This window comes from Natator depressus, chromosome 2, assembly GCF_965152275.1.
Source record: "Natator depressus isolate rNatDep1 chromosome 2, rNatDep2.hap1, whole genome shotgun sequence".
Classification (NCBI taxonomy): Eukaryota; Metazoa; Chordata; order Testudines; family Cheloniidae; genus Natator; species Natator depressus.
In genome coordinates this window covers 133,808,489-133,827,502 of record NC_134235.1, presented here as the reverse complement: position 1 = coordinate 133,827,502, position 19,014 = coordinate 133,808,489, and the positions used below count along the sequence as shown (strand labels likewise).

The following is a 19,014-nucleotide window of genomic DNA, read 5'->3' as shown; positions in this document are numbered from 1 at the left end:
TTGTACTTACACAGCTGATCCAGAACTCAGCCTTCAGTGTTTGCCTTCATCTAATAGTCCTGTTCACAGCCAAGGTGAGCATTGACACCTTACAACGTTGGCCTACATATCTGACAGTTACTGTTTGAACATAACTCTCCCACAAAAGACAGACAGACTTGCACTGAGTTTGTTATCCTCTCCTTGACTCTGTTGCCATACTCTCACACAGGTATGGACTCCTTTATTTTTTCACATTTATCCTCAATAGTACGGGTTGGCTTTTACCAAAATCAATGTTTAGGGTGAAGTTACCCCTGTGAAAGGGATCAGGACACAGCCTATCTTGAAAATGGGGTATAAGACAGGTATAGGCATTGTGCCAATGTCCTGCCCAGGATTCCTTAGTTCCCAGTTTTCAGAGCTGCTAAGCACTCTTAGCTCCCATTAAACTTCAAAGGGAGTTGTGTGAGTTCAGCATTTCTGAAATTGAGGCTGTTACTCTAAAAAACTCATTGTATTGCTCATGTAGTTAAATAGAGCTATCAACTCTGTTTATTTTGAAAACTTACATTCTATTAAATCCCTTTTATTCCAACTCATAGGTAGAACATTCATGTTACTTTTGAATTAAAACTACCATCCTCACTGGTTTTGAACCTATTCCCTCTACTCTCCAGACCCTACATCATCATCATCCACCTATTTTCTGCAGAAGAGCCTCCAGAACATTCCTATTAACTACTAACTTAGTGAGAAAGTGAGCACTCTATAATAAAAGTTTTCTTCAGAAACAATCGCGTTGAAGATAATTTCATTAAAATATTCTCATTTGTGATGTTAATGATATAGTTATCCTCCCAGAAGAAAAAAGTGCAACCAGCATAATCTTCACATTTCTTTCTCCCATGTTGGCTAATTATTCTTTTGTGGCTTATCTGCTAAATATGCAGACACTCTAGTCATATTTTTGGGAAGAATTCCCTTCTTGACTGGTTTCAAATGAGTGGGTTTAATTTCTTTCTTTTGTTCAGCGTTTTCACATCAGGACTTTTTCAGGTGAGGTTCAACAATATGGAATGTTTTCAAAATATTAGCTATCAGATTACTTAAACAATGGGTCCAGAAATAGATTTTACTAAATGATGTTCTGGTATTTTTCCAGGCAACTTAGAGAGAGTAATGGATTCAGCAGATATTTGGACAGCATGCAACAATATGAAGTGGAGCACCTTAGAAAAGGCAGTTAGGGGAGAAGGAAACTTAGAGGGTAACCAATTACAATTTAAAACTTGTTCTAGGTCCTGAAAATAAAGTATTTATTATTTGTTTTTAATCTTTTCTTTGAATGACTAAAGGGTATCTTTAAGGGTGAAGGATTTTTCCAGTATCACATTTTAGGTATTTTTATATAATGGACTTTTGCCTTTAAAAGAGAAATAAGAGAGTCTTTTATGATTCTGGGTGTCACACACTACACTATTAACCTCAAACAGAACAAATGAAAGCTTAAATCCAATATTATGAGTCGAAGAAGCTTGCCCTTTTAGGGAGGGGGGAATTTTCCCTATTTACTTCACAGTGATTATAGAGCTTGATTTCATTAAATTTCCAGATTCAGCATAGCAAGACTCCAGAGCTGCAGCTAACACTCACCTGCAACCAGCGCATCCTTAGGCCACCTACTGAACCAGTCTGTAGTGCAACCAGAAATAAGAGCAGGGAACTTCAGGGCTCTGTTTCGGAATTTTTCACCCACTGGTGAAAAACAAAGTACTACATGGAGGTTCTGACGGACTCTGGTCATGAAATATTCATATAAATTCTCATTGGTTGGCGGTCGACGTGGGTGCTCCTTTTTCATGACAGGTATGAGATCACTAGTGATCTCATCAATTTCATCACGTGCAAACAAGTTGGAGACCTTAACAAAAGGAAGCAGATTTTTTAAAAGCAGTTTGGTGGGCTATTGTGACTGGAATGATGTACTGTGGAAGCCCTTTTTCACAGAGCATGCCAAGTAGGTGCATACAGTTCTGATACAAACACATTGGGCCCCTCACTTCACACCATTTCATCCGTGTTATGTCATTGACTCTATCAAAACCAGAGGACTCACACTGGTAACAAATTGGTCTGAGGATGGAGAATCAGACTCACTATGATTAATTTTACTTGCTGTTTTAATACACTGAGGTTCATTTCCCTCCTTTTAGTGTTAAGTTAACTAGTTAAAACACCTCTCGGGAACAAAACCTGCCACCCTAAATACAAGGTATGTTAGTAATTTTAGATATAAAACTTTACCTCCTTCCTGCACAAGCCTATTTTACTTCTGAAAGTTACTAAAACTCTGAATCAAACAGAAAACTTTATAAATGTTTAAGAAACAAAGTTCACATTGTTTCAGATCGCCTCCTTTATTTCTATAATGTGTCTCAGTTTGAGTTTGTCAAGATATCTAAAAGACCCGATTCATACATTTTCATTCTAAGGGATTAATAGCTCTGCACTAATTTTCATACAATCATGGAAGATTAGGCTTGGAAGAGACCTCAGCAGGTCATCTAGTGCAACCCCCTGCTCAAAGCAGGGCCAACCCCAACTAAATTATCCCAGCCAGGGTTTTGTCAAGCAGGGCCTTAAAAACTATAAACGATGGAGATTCTACCATATCCCAAGGTAACCCATTCCAATGCTTCACCACCCTCCTAGTGAAATAGTTTTTCCTAATATACAACCTAGACCTCCCCCACTGCAACTTGAGACCATTGCTCCTTGTTCTGTCATCTGCCACCACTGAGAGCAGCCTAGCTCCTCTTTGGAACCCCCCTTCAGAGAGTTGAAGGCTACTATCAAGTCCCCCCTCACTCTTCTCTTCTGCAGACTAAATAATCCCAGTTCCCTCAGCCTCTTCTCATAAATCATGTCTCCCAGCCCTCCGCTGGACTCTCTCCAATTTGTCCACATCCTTTCTGGGGTGGAGGGTGCAAAAATGGATGCAATACTCCAGATGTGGCTTCACCAGTGCCAAATAGAGGGGAATAATCACTTCCCTAAATCTGTCGGCAATGCTCCTACTAATTCAGCCCAATATGCCGTTAGCCTTCTTGGCAACAAGGGCACACTGTTGATTCATATCCAGCTTCTCATCCACTGTAACCCCCAGGTCCTTGCTGATTAGCCAGTCGGTCCCCAGCCTGTAGCAGTGCATGGGAGTTTTCCTTCTTAAGTGCAGGACTCTGCACTTGTCCTTGTTGAACCACATCAGATTTTTTTTAGCCCAATCCTCCAATTTGTCTATGTAACTCTGGACCCTATCCCTACCCTCCAGCATATCTATCTCTCCCACCAGCATAGTGTCATCTGCAAACTTGCTGAGGGTGCAATCCATCCCATCATCCAGACTATTAATGAAGATGTTGAACAAAACTGGCCCCAGGACAGATCCCTGGGGTGCTCCGCTTGATACCAGCTGCCAACTAGACATCAAGCCATTGATCACTACCCATTGAGCCTGACGATCTAGCCAGATTTCTATCCACCTTATAGTCCATTCATCCAATCCATACTTTTTTAACTTGCTGGCAAGAATACCATGGGAGACCGTATCAAAAGCTTTGCTAAAGTCAAGGTATATCATGTCCAGCACTTTCCCCATATCCACAGAGCCAGTTATCTCATCATAGAAGGCAATCAGGTTGGTCAGGCATGACTTGTCCTTGGTGACTCCATGTTGATTGTTCCTGATCACCTTCCTCTCCTCCAAGTGCTTCAAAATGGATTCCTTGAGGACCTGCTCCATGATTTTTCCAGGGACTGAGGTGAGGCTAACCGGTCTACAGTTCTCCGGATTATTCTTCTTCCCTTTTTTAAAGATGGGCACTATATTTACCTTTTTTCCAATTGTCCGGGACCTCCCCTGATCACCACAAGTTTTCAAAGATAATGGCCAATGGCTCTGCAATCACATCAGCCAACTCCCTCAGCACCCTTGAATGCATTAGATCTGGGCCTATGTTCTTGTGCATGTCCAGTTTTTCTAAATAGTCTTTAACCTGTTCTTTCACCACTGAGGGCTGCTAAAGCTTTGCCTCACCACACAGTCAGATTCTGTGATGGAGAGCTGACCAATTTGTATTAAGATTCCAGCGCCACGTATCACTTGAGACTGCATTTGTACAACTGCTACCATGATGTCTAAGAGACTACTCACATGAATCAAGCTGCCCATAATCAGGCCCTCTCTCTGCTCCCTGATTACAAAACCGAGAAGGATGAAAGAAACAAAAAAATAAAAATTGTACCTCTCCAGATGATAAAACATTATTCAGGTATTCCAAGAAAGACTCATCTTTGATCTCATTATCTGTAAAAATGAAGCTGATGCCCTTTCCTTGTAGCCCTGCTGTCCTGTACAAGAGCTTCAGGTCTTCCATCAGGTTTGAAGTGTTGTATGATCTAGAGAAAAAACAGTTGTGTTGCCGCTCAAAACTTTTAAACAGGGATGTTGGTAAACAAATGTGCCCAGCAAAAATATCTTTGCATTCAATGCACAAACAATGTAATTATGCTCAAGAATATCCATTTAGAGTGTTAAAGAGCCAGAGCCCATTTTAAGTATCCATTTAAATAAACATACCCAATTTGTTTTCTGTCATCATTCCTTTTTTAAAAAGAGGATAGTGTTGCTCCCTTTCTCTGTTAAAGACCCACTCAAATACAACAGGGATTAATGATGCATGGCAAACACACAAACCACACAAAACACACTCTCAAATGCACAAAGTAAACCAAATTAAGAAAGAAAATTTCTCTAGACTTTTAATTATAGTAATCTTAGGTATTAGCATGTTATTTTTTGCATGTTGAAAAAAGACATTCAGACTGGGAGGACACACAGAATTTCAGCACAGAAAATAAAGGCAAACATTTTTAAAAGGCTCTTAAGGATGCACATGTTTCCATTCTCAACTGTGGTCGCCACTATGTGCTCTGCTTGTAGAAGGAATCCAAAACACAGAAATCAAAGTACACGTTTTTGAAATATATCTTGTTCAACAGCCTACCTCGTTAAAGTGATCTGGAACGTAGCATAGCCAGCTATGAATGATGCCAGTTTAGTCAAGCTCTGCTTTCCTGAGCCACCAACTCCAACTACGAGAGCATTTCCACGGGGGGTGCGAATCACACGGGAAATCTACAGATCAACATGGCAGTTTGTTGCTAAATATATGGAACTTTTGTGCCAGAACAATTTAAGCCACCATAGCAATGGGAACCTTCGAATTAGTAATGAGAACCTTAGAATTATCACACTTTTATTTTATATATTACAAATCTTTTAATTTTGAAAAGCTTTTATTTGTATGAGAAACCAATCACATGTAAACACAACATACCATTATAGCACAGGAAGTGCCATTTCCACTTTAAATATTACTAAATAACAATGTTGTCATGTCAGAATAGATTTCTACAGGATTTCCTGTAATACCATATAAAGCTTATGCTCTATATCTCCCTTACTGTTGACTGTAAAATTAACATCAATTTTGATTTCTCATTTCTGTAAATCTAAAGTAACTCATTAGTCATCAGAGTTACTGGTGTAGTGTCAGACTGAGAGCTATTAATGTAACTGCAAAATATCGGGGAGAGGAAGGATAGTTTAGTGGACAAAGCCCTGGGCTGGAATACAGGAAGCCTAGGCTCAATTCTGAGGTCAGCCATAAGCTTTTTGTGCAACTTTGGATAGCTCACTTAATCTACTCTGTGAGTCAGTCTTCCATCTGTGAAATGGCATTCCTGTTGCCCTGTCTTCCATGGGCATCATGATGATAAAATCTATTAATGATTCTGAGACATCCCCATACCATGGTCATGAGTATCATGTAAGTACCTAGATCAGGGGTGGGCATTCAGCACGCAAGCCATTTTAAGCTGTCCCGCAAGTCGCACCACATGGCTCGGCCCTGCTCCGGTGCTCCAGCCGGCGTGCTGGGTTAGGGGCCGGACCACATGGCTCGGCTCCAGTCCAGCCGAGGCGCTGGGTAGGGGGCCGCACTATACAGCTTGGCACCGATCCGGCGGGGGCGCTGGGTTGGGGGATGCACTATGTGTCTTGGCCCCGCTCCAGTGCTCTTGCCGGGTCACTGGGTCTGGGGCCGCATCACGTGGCTCGGCCCCGCTCCAGCCGGGGTGCAGGGTTGGGGGCTGCACCACATGGCTCCCAGAAGCCACGGCATGGTCCCACTCTGGCTCCTACGCACTCCAATGGGAGCTGTAGGGGTGGTTCCTGCGGATGGGACAGCGTGCAGAGCTGCCTGGCCACACCTCCGCAGAGGAGACTGAGAAGGGACATGCCATTGCTTTCGGGAGCCACTTGAGGTAAGCGCCGCTTGGAGACTACACCCCTGAGCCTCTCCCCACACCCCAACCCCCTGCTCCAGCCCTGATTCCCCCTCCCGCTCTTCAAACCCCTCAATCCCAGCCCAGAGCACCCTCCTGCACCCCAAACCTTTCATCCCCAGCCCCATCCCAGAGCCTGCAACCCCAGCTGAAACCTGCACCCCTTCCCACACCCCTGCCCCAGTCCTGATCCTCCTCCCACCCTCCAAACCTCTCGGTCCCAGCCCAGAGCACATTCCTACACCCCAAAAGCCTCATCCCCAGCCCCATCCCAGAGCCCGCACCCCCTTCTGCACCCCAATCACAATTTTGTGAGCATTCATGGCCCTCCATACAATTTCTATTCCTTGATGTGGCCCTTGGGCCAAAAAGTTTGCCCACCCCTGCACTAGATAGACAAAGCAAAGTACTGTACAGGTTTAAGAAGCACAATCTTCTGTTCCCAAAATCAGCCAGCTTCACTGTAGTAGTGGCATTTGTATATATTATTGGGCGAGAACATTTCACAAGTGGAGATCCTTTTCCTTCCCATCTCACTATTTTAAATGTATTTGAACCAAAGGAATAGTGATCAGATCATACCCCACATTTTCCTTCATACTTAGCCCTGTCCTAAGGGTACATCTACACTTTGAGATGGAGGCATAATTTCCAACTTGAGGAGACCTATGTTTAGCACGTTAGCTTGATTAGAGCTAACACAGGGATGTCTCCTTGAGCTGGAAATTACACTTCCAATTTGAGGTGCAGATGAACCCTTAGTGACAAGAGCCAAATTCTCCTTCAATTTACAGGCAAATGACTGCACTGATCACCAGGATAATGGGCCTGCAGTGAACAAGGTGGGCTGAAGAGAGTGGTATCTACTCTAGGGTTAGGTTTGGTGGGTTTGCTCAGCAGGATGGGGAAATCCTTTAAATGAACTCATTCTCCCACACACAGCCACAGCAGGGATGTCAGCAGTGAAGATCAGGGATTGGTTCCTAGCTGTCTTTTAAAAAGCCAGGTATAGGCTCTGCTATGGACTTCTCTGTAACCTAGGTTATTACTGGGGCGGGATGCCAGTCTTTGCCCCAGTGGGCCCTGTTTTGTGTTACTGGATGAAAGCTGTGTTTTAAAGCACAGTCTTAGGCTTCGCATCCTCATTCTGTCTCCTTGCCACCATTCAGCAGGCTTGTTAGGGGCAGAAAATGCCTCCCCCAACAGGTCTGACTGGTACATTGCAACCAGCCTGGGAGAACAGCCAAGAAAGCAATAAATAGCTGCACAGAGGGGAATCCCCTTCAGCAGTCACATATTTGTCCATGGCTCTGGAGCCCAGTTACTGAGAGTTCATCATCAGCTCTCAATGTGATGCTGTAGCTAAGAGGACTAATGGGATCCCCTGATGTAGAAAGTAATATGAAGTAGGGGTAGGAAAGTGTATTCCCTCTGTGTACAGCATTAGCAAGACCATTACTGGAATCATGTGTCCAGTTCCCGTGTCCACTCTTCTAAAAGGATGTTGATCTGGAAAGGGTTCAGAAAAGAGCTATGAAAATATTTGAGATCTAGAAACATGCCTTACAATGAGAGACTGAATAAACAATCTATTTAGTTTATCCAAGAGAAGGTTAAGAGGTGACTTGATCATGGTCTATTAGTACCTATGTAAGAAAGAGACATCTGATAGTAGACTCTGCTCTTTAACCTAGCAGAAAAAGGCACAGTGAGATTGTCATGCTTAAACTAGGAAAATTCAAACTAGAAATAAGGTTCACATTTTTAAGTGAAGGTAATTAACCACTGGAACAATTTACCTAGGGTTTTGGTTGATTCTTTGTCAATAGAAGTCTTTAAGTCAAGATTGGATATCTTTCTAACAGCTATGATAGAGCTCAAACAGAAGTTATGAGCTTGATCTCACAGTTACTGATCAAGGTTCCATGGCCTGTGAAGTCAGGCAGGCAATCACAGTCATACCTTTTTGCCTTAATCTATACATGTATACATTTAGGAACAGTTAAATTTATACCCGGACAGGATTACCACCACTACTTACCAGACTAAAAATTGTTAACAGAACCTCACCAATTTGCTCTGACTTACTTTTTTCAGATTACCCAATTTTTTGAATTCATTTTTCAACAATCAAACACAAAAATGCAATTTTCAACAGTGCATCAAAGCTGGGAGGGGGGTTATTTCAACAAGTGTAGTTTAGATTTATTTACTTACTACTTACTAGTATTTTTTTACCACATTTTGTTCAATTAACGTAATCTAGTTCAAGTAATCTAATATACGACCTCACCGCAACTTTTATTAAATAACGGCTGAGAAACAGGGCTGAGCCCACTGTGCAGTGGAGAAATACAAGGTTTGCAGTTTACAGAGGAAGATATTACTTTTTAGTAAGCCCTTTCTGTGTTTCCATTGTACTGGGTTCCACTGTGCTCTGAATTATAATCAGCTGTGTGCAGTAAGTATAATGAGTTTCACGTTCTGAGGTTTGACAAAACAAGACAGCATACTGTGCATCAGGAGTGGAAATTTGCAGCTAGACTTTGCCCCCATGCTAAACGGCTGTGTGGCTGAGTAAGGCTGACCTTGCTCTTCCCTACAAAGACACTTTGGTGCTACCCCAACTGTGGGTTCTCTCATTGTGGGCAGAGTGAGGGATAGGCGTGGGTGAAGGCAATACTACTTTCTGCAACCCAGTTAATATAAAAAGGCAAAGAAAGACATTATATGTAAAACCATTGTCCACTTCTCTGGCTAGATGGGAGAGGAAAGGTGTGTTTGATGCATTTTATAGAAAGTTGATGTGCTCTATTACCCATTCAGGTGAGGGGCGCGCCAAGGAATTGTGTTTCCTTTGGATGTCTCACCATTCTGTATTTGGAACTGTGGTTAAATACACATCTAGCACTTTATATTTCTATGCAAAAATCTAGACTTGTGTTATGTTACTTTAAAACAGAAACAAAAGACGAGCCTATGCCCCACTTTATTTGACAGAATAACTGAAATCCCACATGATTACAGAAAGTAAAATCTGCTATAATGTCAAACTTGTGGTCATGAAAAGGCAGGAGGAAGAAAAAGTGCTCATCCTACCTTGACTAAATGAATCATAGCATCTTTGAAGAACACCATGTCCAGACGTGCACCCCGGATGGTCTCGTTGTATGTTTGTAGAAACATATTTAAACGATCCTTTAGGTGATTAAAAGATTCAATTGGCTCATAGATTTTAGGCATATCAAAGACAGTTTCTTCTGGCTCTTCACCTGTGCGAAGAAGTGATAACAAATTGTTAACAGTGGAAATTACTAAGGAGGGCTAAGTTTTCTCTTTCCCTAAAGATATGCTCTAGATATCATCCATTACATTTTTGTATCCTCTTTCCAATGTCCTCTGAATGCTTCCTCTCTTTTTCCCTCTCCCCCATTTCTTTTTCTTTTGCCTCCATCGCTCTCTGGTGGGCAGCCTCCTGGGCTTTCTCTGCCTCTTTCGCTGCCTCCTTATTGAGTTGTTTTAATTCAACCAGTCTCTGGTGTTCCTTTTCTTTCTCTTCTGCTTCCAGTCTGGCTATCTCCAGTTTCTGTTGGGCATTGCTTTTTGTCATCTTAGCCTCTCTGTTTTTAACCTAGCTATACCCGAGAGTCAGAGAGAAAAAACAAACAAACCTGGCTTGTAAAATTTGCTGTCTGAATGATTTAGGGCCTGCTCATACTCCCTTGGAAATCAATCCTCTCTGAGTTAAATGATATCAGGACTGAGCCCCTAACGAAGTACTATAACTGGTAGCAGAGGCCACAACTTTTTTTTTTGACTGCAGCATTCACTGAGAAACTAAGTTTATTTCACAAACAAGCAGACACCATGCACATAAACAAGGGGGCCCATTTATTATGTTGTATTCTCTATGAATATGATATATTGGCAGTTTAAATACGTGCCCATTGCAAACTGTCATAAATATAAAGAGAAGGGTAACCACCTTTCTGTATACAGTGCTATAAAATCCCTCCTGGCCAGAGGCAAAACCCTTTCATCTGTAAAGGGTTAAGAAGCTCCGGTAACCTCGCTGGCACCTGACCCAAAATGACCAATAAGGGGACAAGATACTTTCAAATCTGGAGGGGGGGGGGAAGGCTTTTGTCTGTCTGTCTGCGTGATACCTTTGCCGGGAACAGATCAAGGATACAAGCTCTCCAACTCCCGTAAAGTTAGTAAGTAATCTAGCTAGAAAATGTGTTAGGTTTTTCTTTGTTTTTTGGCTTGTAAAATTCGCTGTGCTGGAGGAAATGTGTATTCCTGTTTTTGTGTCTTTTTGTAACTTAAGGTTTTGCCTAGAGGGATTCTCTGTGTTTTGAATCTGACTGCCTGTGAGATTATCTTCCATTCTGATCGTACAGAGTTATTCTGTTATCTATTTTTTTGTTCTTCTAATAAAGTTCTGATTTTTAAGAATCTGATTGGGTTTTTTGGGTCTTAAAAATCCAAGGGGTTTGTGCTCATCTTGTTTATTCTCAAGCCTCCCCAGCAAAGGGGGTATAGGGCTTGGGGGGATATTTTGGGGGAAGATGTCTCCAGGTGGTCTCTTCCTGGATTATTTATTAAATCGCTTGGTGGTGGCAGCATACCAGGTTTTTAACCTAAGCTGGTTCCCAAGGCAAGAAAGAAATCTGTGCCTTGGGGAAGTTTTAACCTAAGCTGGTAAGGATAAGCTTAGGGGGTCTTTCATGCAGGTCCCCACATCTGTACCCTAGAGTTCAGAGTGGGGAAGGAACCTTGACACAAACTAAACTGACGCACCTCATTTAATTTACCTCAGACAGAAATTAAACTGTAGAAAGATTAGAACAATTGATTGTGTGATATACAATTCAATAAAAAGTCTCTAAAATAAAATGCATGGAACACTTCTTTCTTCATTAAATCTAGAACATTTAAATTCCTCATTTACCAGCATCTGAAAAAAAAAAGCTATGCAGTTTTCCTAGGCATACAACATGGGTAGAGAAAGGCTATTCCCATAATTTAAGTTATGTTTTTCCATGAGGGTGTGCTATGTGGCAAGACATAATACAGCTGCTCAACATAGCTATGAAAAAGTGAATGTAGGTAAACATGCATATACTAAGCACCTGGCCGAAGTTTATCTTCATTTGTATCCTAATATTAATCAATTATGGATAGAGACATGTGGTGCAAACAGGTGGACAGCACATTTTGCCACCACACTCCCCTACATCCCTTGCTGACAGTGAAAATGATATATAGATAAATCCTGCTCTTAGTTACCTGCTTGAAACTCCACAGACTTTAGGATTTTGTCCTTTATGCTTCAGAAAGATAATGTCATGGCACATTCTCTATGAAAAGCAGTAATTTGCTATGACCATGGGGTATATCTAGTAGATACAGGATGCAGCATCCACAGGTTTCTGCTTACCTTCCTATTACCTCAAAAATTACACAGGCTCATTCCATAATTTAGGTATTCTAAGGGTTGATGAGCAATTGTTAAAAAGGTGTAATACCCTTAACTTGATTGCTCTGTGCATACGTCATCGAATCCAGCTGCTTTGCCATTCTTCAGGTGACTTGTTCCAGCATTGAGTTAATCTACTGTAGTCATCAAGTGCCTTACATTGCGAAAGAATTTTCTAACCAGTGTTGTGCCTTTGGATACGACAGCTGGTAAGGCATAACTGAGGTTATGGAATGAAAGACTACACACAGTTGGGCACACTGAAATAGATCTGGAACCCTAGGAGGACTTTTCTTGAGGGGCCAATAGAGATTGGTCAATGTGGTGATGCCTGAATAGCCTGTGCACATAAACTGGCACATCAAAGACTAATATGATCAAATGGGGTTACTTTAATTATACAAATATATGTGAGAACGGTGAGGTGCAGACCATGAAGCACCTGCTCATTTGCCGACCCTTTGGGGAGACCTGTATGAAGGAGGACCTTGCTGTAGTGATGGAAAGAGTCATCGCTTGTGCATGGTTCTGGAAAAGCCTCTAGTCTGTGACAAGGATACGAGAAAAGGAGAACCTCAAAAATACATATTAGCTGTATTAAAGAAACCATCTGATAATCACGGAGAAGGATGAAGTCTGAAAATTCAATTACTGTATACAGAAGGGCGAAGCAATCATGATCAAAGGAGAATAATAGGAAATGAGGAATTTGTGTTAAAAGTACTGTGGGTGACATTTTTACCTCTCTGAATTTGTCTATTTACCTGATCTAGTCTTCATTTTTAGAGTGACAGCAGTCTAAAATGTATTGTCATTTACAAATACATAATGGGGGGAGGACTTCTTATCAAGATGGATGTAATCAAGGACATAGCTTTTCCTCAAAAACTAGAACTCCACAAAGTAAACTCGAGGAGCTCTGCTAACATGAATAGTTCACACATCCTTTGCCAGGTATGCAATGTAAACAAGAACTCCTCTCAATTTCCATGGGAATTTTGAAACTGCTACACATTTATGAATCCTTAATTGTACATTAGCTCTGTGTACACAAAGTTATTTACTTACAGCAATCTTAAAATAATTCCATTTAATTGATAATTTTGGTGTTAACTCTCAAAATGATGGGTAACAGATTAATATCCAAACTTTAAAAAACTTATCTTGAAATGCTGAATTAAGCATTTCAGGTTTCATCTGATGAAACTATTAATAAGATAATTAAAAGCAGAAGTCATTTTCATAGAATTGCTTGTAAGTGAGTAACCCTACAAAATCTTAAATAATTTCTTTTCTGTATGTGGAAGACAGCTCTTCAGTGATATTTCTGTCATATTTCCAACTCACTAACACCTCTTGTACATTTGTTCTGCTAACATTTCAGGTGTTTGCACACAACTATAAAATGTTTTCTACAAATAAAAGATATTCATAAAGCTCTTACTAATAGTTTTTATACTGTTACACAACAGTATATAAATTCTTAATTCCAGCTTTATGATCAATAGTGTTACCCCTCAAAGTGAAAGTCATACAGGGATGTTTCAACTGAGCACCCTACACTTGTAGTTTATTTCCTAATAAACTATATACCATGTTTTTAGCCAAATTCTTCAAAGTTTAAAAACAAACACACCACTCATTTCTGGCTGGCTCACACATTAACCTTATCTTTAAGTGATTTTTCTTTCTCTTGACCTAACTTGAAATATAATACACTTCCTTTAAATAATGTCTTATCAGATTTTTTCCCCTTAGGATAGTTCTTTGTGGGTTTGTGTTTATTTTTTACCATTATACTTGTATATTGATTCATTATGCTGACTATTAAATTTAAGTATTTTCAGAGGGTTGTACCATTTCACAGATGGTGACTAAGAGAAATATATGACTAAGAGCTTAATCCTGCTCCTGCTGAAGTCACTACTGTTTTTACTATTGAGTTCAAAGGTGGCATGATCAGGCATTAAGAAGACGATAGACAGCAGAAGTACTTAGACAAGCAACAAGAGCAGTAGCTTATTTTAATGAACATACCTGTCATCTTGATCCCGGTTTTTCCCACTCCCCTTCTTCAAGTTATTAGAAAGAAAGAACGAACAATTCCACGATGGGTAGGAAAATGTTCTGAAGTTTTCAAACTGTTATCTGACATACTACAGGGCATGCAGTGGTTGCCAACCACTTTCAGATTAGTGATCAGCTATGTTCTTTTCTAGTGGCTGATACCCCATCTACTCTGTCTCTTGCTCTGCTATCAGAGATATGTACTTTGAAGTTATAGTATGAAGAGATTGAAACAAACATGTAATCATGTGACCGGACACTTCATGGGTAACAATTAATATGTAAACTTCATGCAGAGGATTTTTGAAATTGAGACAGTTATTTTAAAAAAAATAATTGCATGATTAATCGTGCTGCTAAACAATAATAGTACAATCTCTTTGTCATGAAAGTTGAATTTACAAATGTAGACTTATATACAAAAATAACTGTATTCAAAAACAAAACAATGTAAAACTTTAGAGCTCACAAGTCCAATCAGCCCTACTTCTTGTTCAGATTATCTCTTGTGGGAGATAATGCTGCCTGCTTCTTGTTTAAAATGTCACCTAAAAGTCAGAACAGGAGTTTTCATGGCACTCTTGTAGCCAGCGTCACAAGATATTTATATGCCAGATGTGCTAAAGATTCATATGTCCCTTCATGCTTCAATCATCATTCTAGAGGACACGTGTCCATGCTGACGACGGGTTCTGCTTGATAACAATCCAAAGCAGTACAGACCGACATATGTTCATTTGCATCATCTAAGTCAGATGCCACCAGCAAAAGGTTGATTTTTTCGGTTCTGTAGTTTTTGCATCAGGGTGTTGGTCTTTTTAGACTTTTGAAAGCATGCTCCACACCTGGTCCCTCTCAGATTTTGGAAGGCATTTCCGATTCTTAAACTTTGAGTCGAGTGCTGTAACTTTAGAAATTTCACATTGGTAACTTCTTTGTGTTTTGTCAAATCTGCAGTGAAAGTGTTCTTAAAATGAACAACATGTGCTGGGTCATCATCCAAGACTGCTATAACTTGAAATATAGGGCAGAAAGCGAGTAAAACAGAGCAGGAGACATACAATTCTCCCCCAAGGAGTTCAGTCACAAATTTAATTAATGCATTTTTTTTAATGAGCGTCATCAGCATGGAAGCATGTCCTCTGGAATGGTGGCCGAAGAATGAAGGGGCATACAAATGTTATCATATTTGACACATAAATACCTTGCAATGCCGGCTACAAAAGTGCCATGCAAACACCTGTTCTCACTTTCAGGTGACACTGTAAATAAGAAGCAGGCAGCATTATCTCCCATAAATGTAAACAAACTTGTTTCTCTTCGTGATTGGCTGAACAAGAAGTAGGATTGAGTAGACTTGTAGGCTCTAAAGTTTTACATTGTTTTGTTTTTGAGTGCAGATATATAACAAAAAAAATCTACATTTGTAAGTTGCACTTTCATGATAAAGAGATTGCACTACAGTACTTGTATGAGGTGAATTGAAAAATACTATTTCTTTTATCATTTTTTACAGTGCAAACATTTGTAATAAAAATAAAATAAATTGAGCACTGTACACTTTGTATTCTGTGTTGTAATTGAAATCAATATATTTGAAAATGTAGAAAAACATTCAAAAATATTGAATAAATTTCAATTACTATTCTATTGTTAAACAGTACAATTAAAGCTGTGATTAATCATGATTTTCTTTAATCGCGATTCATTTTTTGAGTTGATCGCATGAATTAACTGTGATTGACAGCCCTAAAAAAAAAATCCATGTAACATCCAAGCTCAATTCCTGTTCTTACTCTCCAATATAGCAGGAAATAGTTGGCTGCCCCCACTGCTTCTAAGGCCCTAGTCTGAGGGATAAAGCCGTTTCTTTTGTCACTCAGTGACCCATTTGACTAGCAGAACATTAGCTTCAGTCTGAGAATAAGTGACAGCTGTAAAGAAAAGTAATTAGGAGGGTTTCTCAGGGCTCTGTCAAGCACAATGAGTACAATCAGCCACTAAAAAATGAGAACTTCCTACTTTGTCAAAGACTGTAGACAAGTGTCTTGGTTAAAGGAAGTTAACTCTAACAGATATGCAGAGGAAGAATTTTAAATGTTCACTTCATAGCCTCATGTCCTACAGTCTCCTGTGTCTTTACTTGCATTTTGTTTCACAAAAGAGAATGTTACTTTCCTTATAGTAACTGGAGGTTCTTTGAGATGTGTGGTTCCTATTTGTATTCCACTGTGTGTAAACATGCACTTCATGCACGCAGTTATAGAACTCTTGAAAACAGTGTCAGTTGGTCCACACATGCACCCTCACCCTCCTCTTGCCTCTGATCAAGGAGATTAAGGGTGGAGCAGACCAACCTCTCCTCCAGTTCCTTCTCTACCATGAATCCAAGAATGATTTGAAGCAGAGGGGAAGGAGGGCAGGTAGTGGAATGCAGATAGATCCACCCCACATATCTTGAAGAACCTCCAGTTACTACACGGTAAGTAACTTTCTTTTCTTCTCTGATTGCTGGTCCCTATGTGTATTCCACTCTGGGTGACTGACAAGCAGTACTGAAGTAGGAGGCGGCTGCCAGGATGCAGGCAGCAAAGTCATTTGAAGTACTGCCATCCCAAAAGATGCATCAGTGGAGGAGTCCTGCACTAAAGCATATTGTCTCACAAATGTGTGGATGGAACTCCATGTAACTGCTCTGCAAATGTCAAATAGAGGTACTTCTTGAAGCGATGCCATTGATATCACTTGTGTTCTTGTAGAATGAGCCCTCACCCCATGAGGGGGAGGACAATTAGACAGCTGATAGCAGAGATAGATACAACCTGAGATCAATTTACAGATCCTCTGAGAGGATATAGCTTGACCTTGAATTCTTTCTGCTACAGCAATAAACAGTCTTGGAGTTTTTCTGATTGGCTTTATCTTTCGCAGGTAAAAGGTTAAGGCTCATCACATGTTGAGGGAATGAAGTCTCCTCTCTTCTTCCAATGTGTGTGGTTTCGGAAAAAACACACAAGTGAAGTGACTGGTGCAAGTGAAACTCTGAAACTACTTTATAGGTGAACTTAGGATGTAAACACAATGACACCTTGTCTCTATGGCATATGGTGTCAGGCAGATCAACCATCAATGCTCTAAGCTTGCACAGCCTCCTGACTGAGTTGATGGCTATCAGGAATGTAACCTTCATGGACAGAAGAGAAATGGAACATGGGGCTAGTGGTTCAAAAGGAGGTTAAGAGAGCACGAAAAGAATAAGGTTTAAGTCCCATTGAGGATCAGATTTCCTTACTGACAGAAAGGCTCTGATTAGAGCTTTGCAGAATCTGGTAGTCAGTAAGTGAGCAAAAATTAAATAACCATGAGAAGGTGGGTGGTACACATTCATTGGTGCCAGGTGGACCCCAGCTGTCCTGAGAGAAAGAAAATTGTCCAGAATAAGGGGAATACCCACAACTCACGGGTTTTTGTTGTGCCCAGACAAGGAAACACTTCCACTTGACTAAGTAAAATTTTCTAGTGGAATCTTTTCTACTGTTAGTAAGGATGCTTTGCACAGCTTCAGAGCATGAACTTTCAACACCCATCCAAACACCTCACCCTGAGATGGAGTGCTTGGGGGCTGGGATGCTTGATTCTGTCTTTCCCCTGGGTCATGAGATTGGAAAAGGACTGAATGCTGATCGTTGACCAAGACAACATGTGTAGAAGACTCAGGAACAAGAACCGTCTGGGCCAGGTGGGGGCAATGGGGATGACTCGTGCCTTCTCCAATTTATAAAATATATACATATGTATGTACAGATCCAAAACTAAAGGAAGATGAAACTCCAGACATTGGAGGTTCCAACCCAGGCCATGCGGTGATAAGAAGGAACTAGAGAGGCGGTCGGTCCACTCTGCCCTTTATCTCCTCAATTGGAGGACAGCAACAGCACATGCATGACCCAACAGACATGGCTTTCAAGAATTCTCTGACTCCATGCGCATGCGTACCCACAATGTAATACACACGGGTACCAGCACTCAAAGAAGTACAAATTTTCAGCATGCATACAATGTATGCTAATGCAAAAACAAGTGTCAGGGCAAGGACTGTCTACCACAAAATGCCTAGCAAAATGAGGCCCCATTCTTGGTTGGCCATCAGGCACTATCATAATTAATAGGTTAAATGTACAAATGTACAAATCAAAATCCATCTCTTGTACTCTACTACATATTTTGTTTTTCTTTCTTGCTCATTCTTCATCTGTTTTGTGTTCCCAATTCAACAAAATATTTAACCACATGTTTGAGCACTTTCCTAAATCAGGGTCTATAATTTTCTACTCTTTTCATACATTTCTCTGCACATTTCTTACTTATTGCTCTCACCTGCCATATCATTTATGATTCTCTGTTTTCCAGCATTGGTTCAGAGCATTTCATGGTTTATTCTAGTACCTCCATGTATTCATCATTTATGAGGAGGGGAGTAGCTGACTGACCTCAAAATAGTTTAATAATGGCCTTCCCTAAAACCAAAGCAATTCATACAACACAGTGAAACAGAACACAAAATTGTATCATTCGCCCATTTTTGAGCTACTTCGATTGCACTGTAAAGCAATTTAGCTTCCTTATAAAATAGGACTAAATAAATAGAGCTTCATTATGCATAACTTTTCTTGCAAGAGAAAAAATGAACAAAAGCAAGTGAAAGAAAATAGGTATTTTATAAATAATACAGATATCAAAATAACTATTGTGCAAATAAGATGTAAAACATTATTTTGATTTGAAAGACGTAAGAGAGACTATGCAACAAGTGAAAAAGGACAATTTAATAGGAGTCATTAGTAATGTAACAAGAAAACATCAGTAATGGTTGCAGGAAAATTACATTTACCTGACATTAATGGATTAGTCAAAATTGGGCTTTTTTGTGCACTAGCCGGGGGCCGGGGCAGGTTAGTAAGTGTAATAACTATTTATACAGTTTTAGTTCAACTACTGCAATCAACTGTGCTTACTATATACTGGACTCATGTTACAGAACATCCTTCTGGATTGCACCATTATAGCATTATGGT

The 19,014-nt window shown here is 40.4% G+C and overlaps 1 protein-coding gene across 1 annotated transcript in view; it reads right to left on the bottom strand.

The window, feature by feature from the left end:
- Positions 1–19,014, bottom strand: part of DNAH5 (dynein axonemal heavy chain 5) — a 235,436-nt gene that overhangs the window by 78,753 nt on the left and 137,669 nt on the right. The window contains exons 52-55 of the mRNA XM_074945024.1: positions 9,490–9,662; positions 5,049–5,179; positions 4,287–4,440; positions 1,636–1,903 (exon numbers count right to left, since the gene is read on the bottom strand). Coding sequence (XP_074801125.1) covers positions 1,636–1,903; positions 4,287–4,440; positions 5,049–5,179; positions 9,490–9,662 — 726 coding nt within the window. The remainder of the gene's footprint in view (positions 1–1,635; positions 1,904–4,286; positions 4,441–5,048; positions 5,180–9,489; positions 9,663–19,014) is intronic.